Here is a 13,786-nt window from a genome sequence, read left to right as displayed (position 1 = left end):
CTGTGGCTTGTCGAGTCCCTTGCATTCTAATAATCCGCCATAACCTCTTTACAGCCAGCGTTTACGCATGCTTGATTCTTGTCATGCCTTGAGCTGGGTAATATTGTTGGAAGGCAATTTACCCTTTGTTTCGTGAACGCGTCTCGCTCGGCCCTACCGCGATCCTACATTTACCTGCAGCCACAACCATTGCGTCCTTTGTGAAACATGGAAGAAAGCGCGTCTAATCGTCCGACAGATACCCCGGAGGGCTCTGCTGGGGCCGATGATAACGCGCAGTCGGCTGCTGGAAAGAATGCAGCTCTCAAAGACCGCAAGTGTCAATATTGTCACCAGGCATTTACCTCGTCCTCCCTGGGCCGTCACCTCGACCAGTTTCTCTTCAAAAAGAAACCGGACGGTGTTCATGATGTCGAGGAAATACGGCGCATTCGAAGTGGCATCACCCGCCGACAGGCTCGCACCTCGTCTGGCAAACGGGACACTCCCGAACGGACCATAGGGAAAGGCCAGTTGGATCCGTATGCGAGTGACTCAGGTGTGAAGCCACGCGACGGTGTTAGAATGATGTTTAATACCCCCACTTGGCATGCGACGGGAGTCATCAACGATATTCCTAATCCTAGTCAGTCACACGATATTTCCAGCACATCACGGTTTTCCACTTCGCAAACTCGGGCCCCTAAGCCCCTCCCTGATTATGCGAGCAGAGGTGCTAGCGCTAATAGTCCTGATACGATGAGGGCTCTGGAGCTGGCTTTACGGGAAGTACTGGACAATATCAAGGCTGCAACGTACGTTTTCCACTACACGGCATGGGATATTCAAGTTGCTCGGCACACTGACCAATTATGTGGATAACAGCTCAAGAATGCGTCCTCGATTGTCTCCATTCGATTTCGATATTCAATCGCAGACGTTTCCTTCGCTCTGTCTGCAATTGCTGCCCCCACCTCCCAGCTTATTCGCGACGAGCCCGTTCCCATCGCCTTCTTCCTTCCCGCTCCAGCCCCCTGGTGTGGAACATGTGGAGATCATTCGACAAGCACTTCGTGCGAAGATCGATCAGTGGCAGTCCGATCAACTTTCTACCGACTCTATGAGCAACTCCCAGCCGGGGAGGCCAAGTATTGGCCTGGATGCGAACATGATCGCCCGAAGTGCGCAACAACATGAAGACATTAGTCTGCGGCATCTAGAGTTGGCGTTCAAACATTGGGCTTCTCTTCCTTCTGAAACGAGGCGAGATGCATGGCAGCTTGAGATTACTCGAGCTTTCGCCCGGGAAATGGAAAAACGCAAATCATTGGACGACCAGCTAGCTCGGGTGCAACAAGAAGCAAATCAACTTCGTGCCCAAGTAGAAAGATTAGGCTCGTGTCAATGGCCAAGGGAGTTCGCTCTCTTTCCTCCTGACACGTTGCCGCTACCTCGGGATGTAGCCCGAGATTTGGACACCAAAGAAAGCAAGATCAGCCCCGATTCCTCCCGCTGGGACTATGATAGTGTCGTGGCAAAGTGGAAGCGCGTGGTGATGCACGACAAGAGCATGGGCCGCGTCGGGGTGGGACACTCTAGTCCGGTCTTGGAAGACCATGCTACTGCGGATGGCAAACGGTTGGTGATGACTCGGGAAGCATGTCCAGGTCAAGAATTCTGCAACCCCCAGCGGCTATGAGCCCGCCGGCCCCGTCACCAATTCAGACAGGGGGGCCATCTGCATCTTCTAGCCAACAGACTTCTCCATATCTACCACATGATGTCACCCGAAGTCCCAACGCAGGGCCTCAAGCTAAGCGCCCACGTCTAATGAATGGTCATCATTCAGGGGTCGCTCCTGAAGGGTCAAATAGCCCGTCAACAAGTCAGACCGCTGGAGCCTCGAAGCCCTGGAACCCTCAACAATCCCTCACAGTTTCTAATCTCACTGGGCCGTCCGGTCCTACCCCTCCACCATCGTCCTCAGGCCCATAAGTTGGGTATTTTGGATCTTCATACCATCTTCACACCCTCCTCTGTATACTTTCTCACATGCGCCATTCACAGTCAGAAAATGAACGCTTTCATTGTTGCCAGCACATTCGAAAAGTTTGTTGCTGCCCATTCTTCCTAATCTAAAATACCAACGAAATATTTGCCTGAATACTGTGAAGGCAGTGTTACGGGCTCGAAATATAGTCCAGTAAATAAAATAGTACGATTGCAACCTGCTCAGATTCGATATTTGGATTATTCTACTGTACATCTTCCCAACTTGATCAAGTTAATGTGTAACTATAATGTGACTGTCCGTATATTTGAACTCATCCGATGCATTTCCAGTGCAACTGTACTATTTTGCACACCCAATCCAGAGTAATGATCTAAAGCGGTCGTTGATACCCATCCCTTAGCTTTGCAGCAGCATAGCAAACATAAACATCACTATATCTTAGAGATGAATCACTGGCAAGGCGTTTTATTACTTACTACAAGGGCAGCCAGACACTGTGAAGCCAGCTGCCCGAGACAACGAAATATATAGTGAATCCAATGGCAACTGCGGCTTCCATGTCCATATCCCCATGGGAAAGTGTCCAACAAAGCGCAAACTCTAACTCGTATTCCCTGCTTGTGCCACCATAAATCTCTATAAAGTTTGCATAAAACAATCATGCGTGGTTTGTTTGGTCCAGCTACAAAGCTCGAGAACCTGGTCATAGTACATCTTTATGGTGTCATTGATTTGTGAGTCGCTTTGGTGCACGAGAACTTGATACTTTTAGCAGACCAAAGTACCAACAAGGATGACTTTACTTCGCAGGGGCATTCGGAGCTGAGGGCATAAGATAGACTGACTTGTACTTTCAAGATCATGACCATCCCGCATATCTAAGAGCCCGCCAGAGTGACCATTGGGGTGTCCAAACTTGTGCCTTGAGCGTCCTCGGATACTCCATATATTTCATTTATGGAGGCTTTTGGGAAGCTCTGCTATCGTGGCGTCTTCACTACCTTACATGTGCCGTCGTATTATAAATCGCGTACCATGCTTCGACCATTGAGAGTTATATGCCATTATACCGAGTGAGACTCGGGATTCTTTTCAGTATGAAATACAGCTGGAATGATACAGTTATCGACAGCGCTTGATAACGATGAGAATAAAAACAAGTCGACACCACCTTTGTTTTGGGCCACACCTAGCATTCGAAGCTCCATTTGGAGCTCCCTTAGAAGTGCTCGAGAGTCTCATTTAAACACGGAATTACCCTGTTAGTGTATCATGCTAACCACAATGAATAGAATTCAATAATTCTCCAACACATGGCAGACTATGTACAAGGAACTCAATGGCTGCCCAAGTGGAGTTGCATATCTAAAAAATTGTTTGAGCAGGGATGTTAGAAACCATGCCAGTATACTCAACCATTTAAATGTGCATATCAGGCCATGGCCAGATTCGACATCACGCTTTTGCTCTCGATCGCATTATCGATCGCAATCGGAAATAAAAGAAAGCCACCGACTAAGGCCGAGCCGGCGGCCTTGGAACATTCGCCATCGAGGGACAATGACTTCATCGTGATCGACAACCATGGATTAGAACCTTGAACCTCTCGCAATCGAACTGCCCTTCAAAGCTCCAACCCTGGTTCGGAACCTCGGGCTTCAGAACGTCCGATTGCTCTTCTGTCATATCGGAAGGACATACATTACATCCGCACCTGTCATGGAGTACTCTGTATACGAGGGCCACTATAAAAAACAAAAGAAAAAGAAAAAAAAGGACAAAGAGACAACCAGCGAGACAAGTTTCTATTCCACATCCGATATACACCATGCGTAATAGTTGTCTCCATACAATATCCTGACGTATTTAGTCTCGATTTCCTTGGTTTGTGGGATTTGGTACTATCTCAGTTCGTATAACATATAATTTTCTATGGTTCCGTACACGGTTATATATCACCAAGATAACCTTACAGTATTTGACATTTCACTGTCCTTTATATTTAGCACATTTGTTACGAATGTCGAGTGCAGCCTCAATGATAGCACATTATTTTTGACACAAACAATACTATCAATAGCACTGTCACGATGGAGGGAGGACACCTATCTCGAGACATTGCCCCTGATGTGTCAGATGTGTCAGCCTCCAGCTCTAATATATCTTCAAATTCAAGCCTGGCACAGAATGCAGAATCTAATGAGACCGAAAAGTCAAGTCAGCCAGGATCGTTGAACAGACGCCTCACTGAAGATGAGATCATGCGTGTACTCTCTCGGCGACGTACCGGCGAATCTGAGGAAGACACGGAAGGGGGGACTGAAGCTATGGCCCAGATCATGAGACTTGTTTCGCGAATGTTTGGTGACGAGAGGAAGACTAACTCCGACGAAGAAAAGACGAGACATCTTGGGGTCGTATGGAAGCATCTAACTGTGAAGGGGGTTGGGCTCGTAAGCAATCTCTCACTCTCTGCGCTGAAGAAAGGGCAAAGCTCTTATATGACCTAGGGTGCTGCCATTCAACCAACGAACTCCGAGGTCCTCCTCGCTTTGCCTCGAAAGATCAAGAGTCTTTTAACTCGTGGCAGGAATAAGCCTCCGTTGCGGACCCTTATAGACGATTTTACAGTAAGTCATTAGTACGGTTGGTGGGCTCCAGAAATCTCACATCTCTCATGACAGGGTTGCGTACGGCCTGGGGAAATGCTACTAGTCCTAGGCCGGCCCGGCTCAGGGTGCTCAACTTTCCTGAAAGTAATTGGAAATCAGAGATCGGGATATAAAAGCGTCGAAGGTGACGTGCGCTATGGAGGTACTGATGCTCATACAATGGCGAGCAAGTACCGCTCTGAGGGTATGCCATAACTCTTCCCTCGTTTGAACCTTTGGATGAACAGACCGCTCAGCTTCTCAGTGCTATACAATCCCGAGGATGACCTTCACTACCCAACTTTGACTGTACGGGACACTTTGTTATTCGCTTTGAAAACTCGGACGCCGGATAAGGAATCACGCCTGCCTGGAGAATCTCGGAAAGAATATCAGGAGACATTCTTATCTGCCATAGCTAAGCTATTCTGGATTGAGCATGCCCTTGACACAAAGGTGGGTAATGCGTTAATACGTGGGATCTCTGGAGGCGAGAAGAAGCGTGTCTCTATTGCAGAGGCACTGGTGACTCGGGCGTCCACCCAGTCATGGGATAATTCAACGAAGGGACTCGATGCAAGTACAGCGCTGGAGTATGTGCAAAGCTTGAGGAGCCTGACTGATATGGCAAACGTCTCCACACTTGTCGCTCTATATCAAGCTTCTGAAACCCTATACAAACTTTTCGATAAGGTGATTTTCATAGAAGAAGGCAAATGTGTCTACTACGGCCGTGCTGAGTCTGCCCGCAATTATTTTGAAGGCCTGGGGTTTGAGTGTGCCCCTAGGTGGACGACACCAGACTTTTTATTATCAGTCACCGACCCAAAAGGGCGTCGTGTCAAGCAGGGGTGGGAAGACCGAATCCCTCGGACTGCAGAGGAGTTTCGGAAAATCTACCGCAAGAGTGATATCTACAAGGCCACTCTAGCTGACAATGAGAGTTTCGAGGAAGAACTAGAATCTCAGAAAGAGGAACGCGAAGCTGCCAGAAAGGAATCGGCGAAGAAAAACTACACTGTTTCATTCTATCACCAGGTCGCTATTCTAACGCATCGTCAATTTCTCATTATGTATGGCGACAAGGCGACTCTAATAGGTAAATGGGTGATTTTGACCGGACAAGCCCTCATAACTGGCTCATTGTTCTATAATTTGCCCCAGACAAGGTCAGTATGGCACGGTTTGGCTTGAGGTATATATGCAGCTAATTTCTAGTGCAGTGCCGGCGTTTTCACCAGAGGAGGTGTTATGTTTTATGTTTTGCTCTTCAATGCTTTACTTGCGATGGCCGAACTAACGTCGTTTTTCGACACCCGGCCAGTTATTCTAAAACACAAGAGCTTGTAGGTACAACGATGAATTCGATTCTAGACTACTGCTGACAGACCCAGCTCTTTCTATCGACCTTCTGCTTTCGCTCTGGCGCAGGTTATCGTTGATATTCCCATAATCTTCGTCCAAGTTACGCTGTTTGAGCTAATTGTATATTTGTACGTCCAATCGAACTCAAGGGTACTCGCATGGCTAGGTTACTAATCATTTGTCTAGCATGGCCAATCTTTCAAGAACCGCTTCTCAGTTCTTTATCAACTTCCTGTTCATATTCACCCTGACGATGACCATGTACTCCTTCTTTCGCACTATTGGAGCATTATGCGGTTCCCTTGACATTGGTATGCTTTGCACTCTTCTCCTTTACATTGGCGAAGAAGAATGCTAATTCCATGATAAAAGCTACGCGTATTACCGGTGTTGCTATCCAAGCACTCATCGTTTATACAGGCAAGTCTAGCAAGGTCGTACTTCTACGCAACCGTCTAACTACTTTGCTTTAGGCTATCTTATTCCACCTTGGAAAATGCATCCCTGGCTAAAATGGCTTATCTGGATTAATCCCGTGCAATATGCTTTTGAAGGGGTTATGGCAAACGAATTCTACAATCTGGACATTCAATGCGAGCCACCGAGTATTGTACCGGATGGTCCGAAAGCATCACCTGGACACCAGACCTGTGCCATTCAAGGGAGCAATACCAACCAGCTAATTGTTCAAGGCTCCAACTATATCAAGAGTGCATTTACATACAGTAGGTCACATTTATGGCGCAATTTCGGTATCATAATCGCATGGTTAGCTCTATTCATTGCGTTGACCATGCTCGGGATGGAGCTTCAAAAGCCCAATAAAGGGGGTAGTTCTGCCACTATATTCAAAAGAGGGGAGGAGCCAGAAACAGTGAAACGAGCCCTCGAGAATAAGGAGCTCCCAGAGGACGTGGAAACTGGGGATAAGGAGAAGGGCGTTGACAGTAACATGAACGAATCTACGTCAGAGGACTCTGGAGAGAAGGTCACAGGTATTGCTCAGAGCACGTCAATATTTACTTGGAGAAACTTGAACTACACGATACCGTACAAAGGTGGAAAGAAACAACTTTTACAAGATGTGCAGGGATATGTCAAACCCGGTCGCCTTACGGCTCTAGTGGGCGCTTCCGGGGCTGGGTCAGTTATATCTATATGATTAAGACAATATGAAGAAACTTCACTGACTATTCGACGTTTATAGGAAGACTACACTACTCAACACATTGGCACAACGAGTAAACTTCGGTGTCGTTACCGGTGAATTCTTAGTTGATGGGAGGTCGGTACTATACACACTGCTTCTCTTCTAATCTAACTCGTTTTCTCTCTCAGACCTCTCCCAAGGAGCTTCCAGAGAGCAACTGGGTTTGCCGAGCAGATGGACATCCATGAGCCTACAGCTACCGTCAGAGAATCCCTGCGGTTCTCAGCACTTCTTCGCCAGCCTAAAGAAGTACCCATTCAAGAGAAATACGACTATTGCGAGAAGATACTCGACCTCCTAGAAATGCGATCAATTGCCGGTGCTACAGTTGGCTCTGGGGGCATTGGATTGAGTGAAGAACAGCGTAAGCGACTGACCATAGCCGTTGAGCTGGCCAGTAAACCGCAGTTGTTGCTTTTTCTGGACGAACCGACCTCTGGTCTTGATTCTCTAGCCGCCTTCAATATTGTGCGCTTCCTTCGACGGCTTGCAGATGCTGGTCAAGCAATTCTGTGTACGATCCACCAGCCTTCTGCTGTGCTGTTCGAGCACTTTGACGACCTATTACTGCTACAAAGTGGGGGCAAGGTTGTCTATAATGGCGAGCTAGGGCACGATTCTAGCAAACTCATCAGTTACTTCGAGCGGAACGGTGGCAAGAAGTGCCCACCCCACGCAAATCCTGCAGAGGTATTGTACCCAATAATTTGCTATGGAATAACTTGCTTTCAAATTAACATACATCCAGTACATGCTCGAGGTTATCGGTGCAGGGAATCCTGAGTATAAAGGCCAAGATTGGTCGGAAGTCTGGGCCAGAAGCTCAGAGAACAAGCAATTGACAGAGGAAATTGAGAGTATTATTCAATCACGGCGCAATAAGAGTGCAGAAGACAATGATGACGACCGCCGCGAGTATGCTATGCCTATCGGCGTGCAGGTACTAGCAGTGACAAAACGTGCCTTTGTTGCTTACTGGAGATCTCCTGAATACATTCTCGTATGTGGACATTAACACTCTTCCCCCTTACAGATTCCTAACCAGTTCCATAGGGGAAGTTTCTTCTACACATATTTACTGGTTTATTCAACACTTTCACTTTCTGGCATTTAGGAAACAGCTATATTGACATGCAATCTCGATTGTTTTCTATATTTATGACGCTCACTATAGCGCCACCACTAATCCAGCAACTGCAGCCACGGTTCCTCCATTTCCGGAATCTATACGAATCCCGCGAGGCAAATTCCAAGGTATACTCATGGGTTGCATTTGTGACTAGTGCTATTCTCCCCGAACTCCCGTACTCAATCGTTGCCGGCACCATCTACTTCAACTGCTGGTAAGTATAGCACTCTGTTTCCTAGCCAAAGTATACGGGTGCTCATTTAGATAACAGGTACTGGGGCGTCTGGTTCCCCCGGGACTCATTCACTTCAGGCTATGTCTGGATGTTTCTCATGCTCTTCGAGATGTTCTATGTGGGATTCGGCCAGTTCATCGCCGCGCTGGCACCCAACGAACTCTTCGCCTCCCTCCTCGTCCCTTGTTTCTTTATATTTGTCGTATCCTTCTGCGGAGTCGTTGTCCCGTACATGGCTCTGATCCCCTTCTGGAGGTCTTGGATGTACTGGCTCACCCCTTTCCACTACCTCCTGGAAGGCCTCCTTGGTGTCGTAACGCATAATGTCTCGTTGCAATGCGTCTCGAGAGAAGAGTCACACTTCAGCCCGCCGCCAGGAGAGACTTGCCAAAGCTATGCCGGTTCCTTTGCGCAGCAAGCTGGAGGCTATGTACAGGATGCGGGGAATGGCCTTTGCTCCTACTGCCCGTACTCGGATGGAGATACTTTTGTAAGTCCTGTCCCTTGCTCTCGAGCTCTTTGACATGCCACATATACTGAGTTATCTACAAGGCCGCCAAAACCTTCAATGTATATTACTCTCATAAGTGGAGAGCCTATGTAAGTCGATGATTTTCTCTACTTCCACTTATTCCTTCTCCATAGCTCCCAGTGAAGCTGACGCTTCTGCTTATCACAGGGCATCTTTTGGGCATTTGTCATGTTTAACTTTGCTGCCGTTTATGCTTTCTCGTGGCTCTATCTGCATGGCATAAGGGATATCAAAAAGTGGTTTAGTACAAGGAAAGCCAAAGGGGGGGGACAGAGAGGTGTAGAATGAGTCAAATCTCTTTTCTTTCTATTTAGTATACGCAAGTCTGAATATAATGAGGTGAATAAAGAGCACGGATATTCATAAGCGCAAACTACCGGTGCATTGTTCGACTGATGTAAGTGAGACTCCTGTTATAATCCTTATATCCTTCTGCCACTACAGTATATATGTGTCATGACAACCATCTGGCCTGTCTAGGTACAAAACCATCCACATCTTCATCCTCCAAAATATCCTTCCCTCAATCTCCCAGAAACAATACTCTTCTTAATCTCAGATCCCTGACTATAAAACAGCTGAAAACCCAACAACCGCCCTGTTACAGGATCCTATTTTCTCACCTATCTCTTCTTACTAGACCTAGGCCTAGCCTCAGCCACGAATCTAAGTTCACCCGGTCAAGAGATAAGCTTGTCTGAGCTTCGCCCAAAAGGACTACTAGTCGCCAACACTACGTAGAAGTGCGAGCTTGTCGCTGGTGCCACTGTGGTAGCGCGGGGCCATGACTACCACAGGGCCACCAAGGTTCAGTGTTACCACTAAACTTGGTGGATGTTAGAGGACCTGCTCTGAGAGATGGAATAGTGCACTGAACTGGCTGGGGAGCCAGAGCGAGTGGGTCCACCCTCGATCAATGGGTTGCCTCTGTTGATGTTTTGCCTCTCGAGTACCTCTGCCAACCTATCAATCCGACGGACGAGATCTTTGACCTCGTCCTTGGTAAGTTCGCAAGAATGGTCATTTTGAGAAGCTGGGTCTGCAGATGCAGAGGCCCACCCAGTGAATTGAATTCCTGTTCTCCAGAGGTACGCGAGTAGGGGCCATAAGGCCGATACCTACGTACCGATGGTGCCTAAAATAGCATTGATATCCGCTCCGGTCATTATTGTGTCTGGTTTCAAGAAGAAAAAAGACAAAGATAGCCGAGGATAAAGAGAAGAGAGAACATCATGCAAAATGATTGTAGAAATAACAGGATACACACACTCGTTCGTTCCTTCCTTTTCTTGAGTACAGGTTGCACGCCTCTTGCCCTCATATCGGTTTCCAAAACGGAAGGCAGCTCTGGAGGGGCTCTCCGTCATACAGAACAGTAGATAGGGTCTAACAACCAATAGATATAAGAGATAAAACTGAAAAGCAGGCGTCTGAGGCGCGGACTACGTCTGGATTTAATATGGTGGAGGAGAAGCATCCCTGAATATTTGCTTCTTTGACTGTGAGTGCTCATACTCTGAGATGAGCACATGCTGCTGGTCTGTTGCATAAGAGTATAAAGCGTATATCCTGAGAATGTGAAATAAGGGGCCTGAGGCTTTTCTAGCAAAGGTCATCGTTATGCGTGCTTGCCCCCAAGATCCATGGTAGGAATGATAAATGACGTGAGTAAAGTGCTGGATGACTTCCATACCCACCTCACATCTTGTTCTGTTTTCCTTTTCTCTTTTTAACATTCTCTAGTCTTGCAGTTGCACGGATTCTAACACAATGGTTATCGGCAGAGGTCTTCTTACTTGGTTGTCGTCCTACTGGCGTCCTCAGCCTATAGAGATATTAAGCTACAGGGGCCCAAATCTTGACTATATACCAACAGAGCTGGTTTACCTTATCGCTGACCTTCTTCTCCCGTACTATAGAGCGTGTCTGGCTCTCTGTAACCATCGACTACTATATATCTTAGGAAACGGTTCTCAGCTTCGGTTAGAGAAAGAATTCCGATCTGTTTTTCTAACAACACTGAGTCGAGATCTACAAATTATATTTATTGTCATATATGTTCAGTGTTACATTGCCGGGAATATATTCAACCTCCCGGTCCAGCGTGGTGGCCTAGAAGATGGCTAGCCAAGCATACATGTCCTTCTCCTGCTTGGTGGCATCCATTCTGTATACAATGGACCTCACTGTATCGATTTCAATATATCCATCTGCAACTAGCAATGAAACGACATCATTGCAGCCCTGCACACGGTATATCAACAGACTCATTGGCTTATGTTGAGATCCAGCCATTACAGAAGTCCCTTACTATATTACTATCAGTCGACGCGCAGATTATTCGAGCGTCGAGTCTTTGTCTTCGTATCCAAACTTGGATATTAGCAAAAGAATTTCCTTCCGCAGCTCTAAAGCGTATATTTATCTGCATGCATATTTCTATGCAGGAGGACTATATTGCCCAGATTGTCCGTGCCGTTTGGGATACCAATATCAACTCTGGACCTGGACGGCCATCTAGGTTGGAAACATATTATTGTGTTTCCTGCGGATTGGAGTATCAAATCGATGCTACTGGCTGTGGTACTGAAGGTGTCGCCCTTATTATAACCAAATGGGTTGAATTAGGTCCGGGTCTTGATCCTGCAGATATTCGATGGACAAGACATATGCAACTCACACTCCAAAAGCATGAGATAACTATATCAAAAACCGATATTCACTCGCAATTCGAGCAAGACACAATGTTCCCACTTAATGATTTAACTCAACGGAATAGATCGCTCTTGGAGGGTAGAGCATACATGAGAAAGGCAGATTATTGGTATAGCGGCTGCTGGATTTTGCAGGCCAACAAAAGACTGCCATGGTTTTATCCTCGGCCGGAGAAAAGAGCCTGTTGTTGTTGTTGTTCTTGCAAGGTGTGATTCGCTACGTTGTTATGGGCAGCATTCACCTTTCAGCTTTTGTAACACCGGCGCATCAAGGCTGGAGAGCTTGGGGATTTCTATGGTAGGCTGTGTGGTTGGAGGTGAGGTTTGAGGAGGTCTTGGGGGTTTGGCCCTATACTAGATAGTATCCTCTATTCGAGACAGCGAGATGATTTTATACTCAGGCTTGGTCATGCCTTACTTATACTGGACTACTTCAAAAAGTTGAAACCAGCAGCCAATATTACAGGTTCACATAAAACACGAGATCCGCGCTGACTGGAAGGTGTTGTCATAAGGCTGCATTTATGCAGCTTCGCCTCGACCCTTCATTGTGAGCTGGCAACCTAACAAAAGCCCACCATCTACCTCACGGTGGATTCCCTACTGTTCCACAGTTCCACAATGACTGGACGAATGAGAAAGGCCCATACTCTTATTCGAATATGCGACTATTGAATACCCGCACACTGCAATTGACCGAATCCGTACATGATATCCCTCCCTATGCGATTCTATCGACACATGGTCGTCGGAAGAAGTATCCTCCCAAGAGGTCCACTCGTTAGAAGCACGCTACAAGCGAGGATGCCAGAAAATCCAGAAATGTTGTGAACAAGCGCTTGCGGACAATCTAGAGTACGCATGGGTCGATACCTGCTGCATCAAGTAAAACTCCCATATTAGAATGTCTAGTACGCTAGAAAGGCAGTAAGTACCACGGGCGATCCTCCACAGCAAATCACACCGTTCATGATCCACGAAGCCAGGGCCTATTCCCCCAGTATTATAATCTTATACAATATCATGAATCATTGCGACAAAAATAGGTAGAAACCCCTCTCTACCTAGGACTGATATCATAATCCGACCGAATAATAACCCCGCATGGTTTCAGCTCACCACTTTCCATTTTCCTAATATTCTCCTGAATTATTTCCTTATTCTCCTCATAGTCCTTTTCGGCCTGTGCTTTTTCCTCTGCCGTCATCGGCGGCGGTAACAACGATGGATCTGGCTTCCACCATTGTCTCTGGGATACTTTCGTTCCATCCGCTCCGCGAAACATATCTTCTATCCCCTGGTCAAATGTGGTTCGATCGAGAAAAGCTTTGATCAATCGGGGTGGAAGACCAATAGCGTCTATCACGTCGCAGTCTGGTGTCAGAGTTCGGAGAACACCATCGGTACCAATAACAAAGGGAGCGTTGCCGTCAGAGCCGGAGTCTAGGTTACTGATAATGTTGGATAATTCTTTTTGGTCAGGGTGGCTATTGGGGTCGGGCCCATAGCGACTGGTGGCGGGCGGGGCTGGACAAGTCATGTCTTCTTGTAGTTTAGAAGACTGGGTCTTGATATTTTAAGGATTATTGTAGGGTAACATGGAGATGGTCAGGTTTGATCATAACATGGGCTACGTTACTTGTTTATATGGAAAAGCAATGACAAGGCTGTCATGTGATTGTCAAGTACCCTGAAACGACCCTAGGGAGACGTGGAAACTCCCTGCACATGATAAGTCTCAATTTATGAGTTCTTTCTTTCAATCAAGAAGTCTCAGCTGTCTCACGTGGTATATTAAACATGCCTCGGAAAGCAGTACAAGCATCCACACTGCTTCCGATGAGCACACTTCACGTCACTCCGCGCTCAGTTTACTAGTATGTCCTCGTCCTTGGAAGTCTGCCTACAGCTTGTTTTGTTTCTGTTTGAAGCGGCACTACTAGATTGCTGCATGTAA

At 46.9% G+C, this 13,786-nt stretch overlaps 4 protein-coding genes across 4 annotated transcripts; 2 read left to right on the top strand and 2 right to left on the bottom strand.

Annotated features, from left to right (window-relative positions):
- Window positions 1–207: 207 nt before the first annotated feature.
- ANOM_005073 (uncharacterized protein) lies at window positions 208–1,678 on the top strand (the record flags this gene model as incomplete). Its single annotated transcript, XM_015550330.1, has 2 exons — window positions 208–794; window positions 865–1,678. 2 exons carry the CDS (start codon window positions 208–210, stop codon window positions 1,676–1,678), a joined length of 1,401 nt encoding a protein of 466 aa, XP_015406918.1.
- A 2,405-nt stretch (window positions 1,679–4,083) lies between these two features.
- ANOM_005072 (putative ABC transporter) lies at window positions 4,084–9,403 on the top strand (the record flags this gene model as incomplete). Its single annotated transcript, XM_015550329.1, has 15 exons — window positions 4,084–4,446; window positions 4,504–4,623; window positions 4,678–4,849; window positions 4,910–5,813; window positions 5,868–5,990; window positions 6,039–6,137; window positions 6,196–6,320; window positions 6,483–7,152; window positions 7,217–7,294; window positions 7,348–7,909; window positions 7,968–8,219; window positions 8,273–8,562; window positions 8,620–9,073; window positions 9,136–9,183; window positions 9,263–9,403. 15 exons carry the CDS (start codon window positions 4,084–4,086, stop codon window positions 9,401–9,403), a joined length of 4,401 nt encoding a protein of 1,466 aa, XP_015406919.1.
- Window positions 9,404–9,835: 432 nt separating this feature from the next.
- On the bottom strand, window positions 9,836–10,281 carry ANOM_005071 (uncharacterized protein; the record flags this gene model as incomplete). The annotated part of the gene is made up of 3 exons (XM_015550328.1): window positions 9,836–9,936; window positions 9,993–10,190; window positions 10,242–10,281. 3 exons carry the CDS (start codon window positions 10,279–10,281, stop codon window positions 9,836–9,838), a joined length of 339 nt encoding a protein of 112 aa, XP_015406916.1.
- A 2,608-nt stretch (window positions 10,282–12,889) lies between these two features.
- Window positions 12,890–13,369, bottom strand: ANOM_005070 (uncharacterized protein; the record flags this gene model as incomplete). Its single annotated transcript, XM_015550327.1, has 1 exon — window positions 12,890–13,369. The coding sequence occupies one exon, from the start codon at window positions 13,367–13,369 to the stop codon at window positions 12,890–12,892; it is 480 nt and encodes a 159-aa protein (XP_015406917.1).
- Between the last annotated feature and the right edge of the window lie 417 nt (window positions 13,370–13,786).

Source organism: Aspergillus nomiae (genome assembly GCF_001204775.2).
Source record: "Aspergillus nomiae NRRL 13137 chromosome Unknown contig00133, whole genome shotgun sequence".
NCBI classification, from domain to species: domain Eukaryota; kingdom Fungi; phylum Ascomycota; class Eurotiomycetes; order Eurotiales; family Aspergillaceae; genus Aspergillus; species Aspergillus nomiae.
Note: the sequence above shows the minus strand (reverse complement) of the source record. Positions and strands in the feature narration are given on the sequence as shown.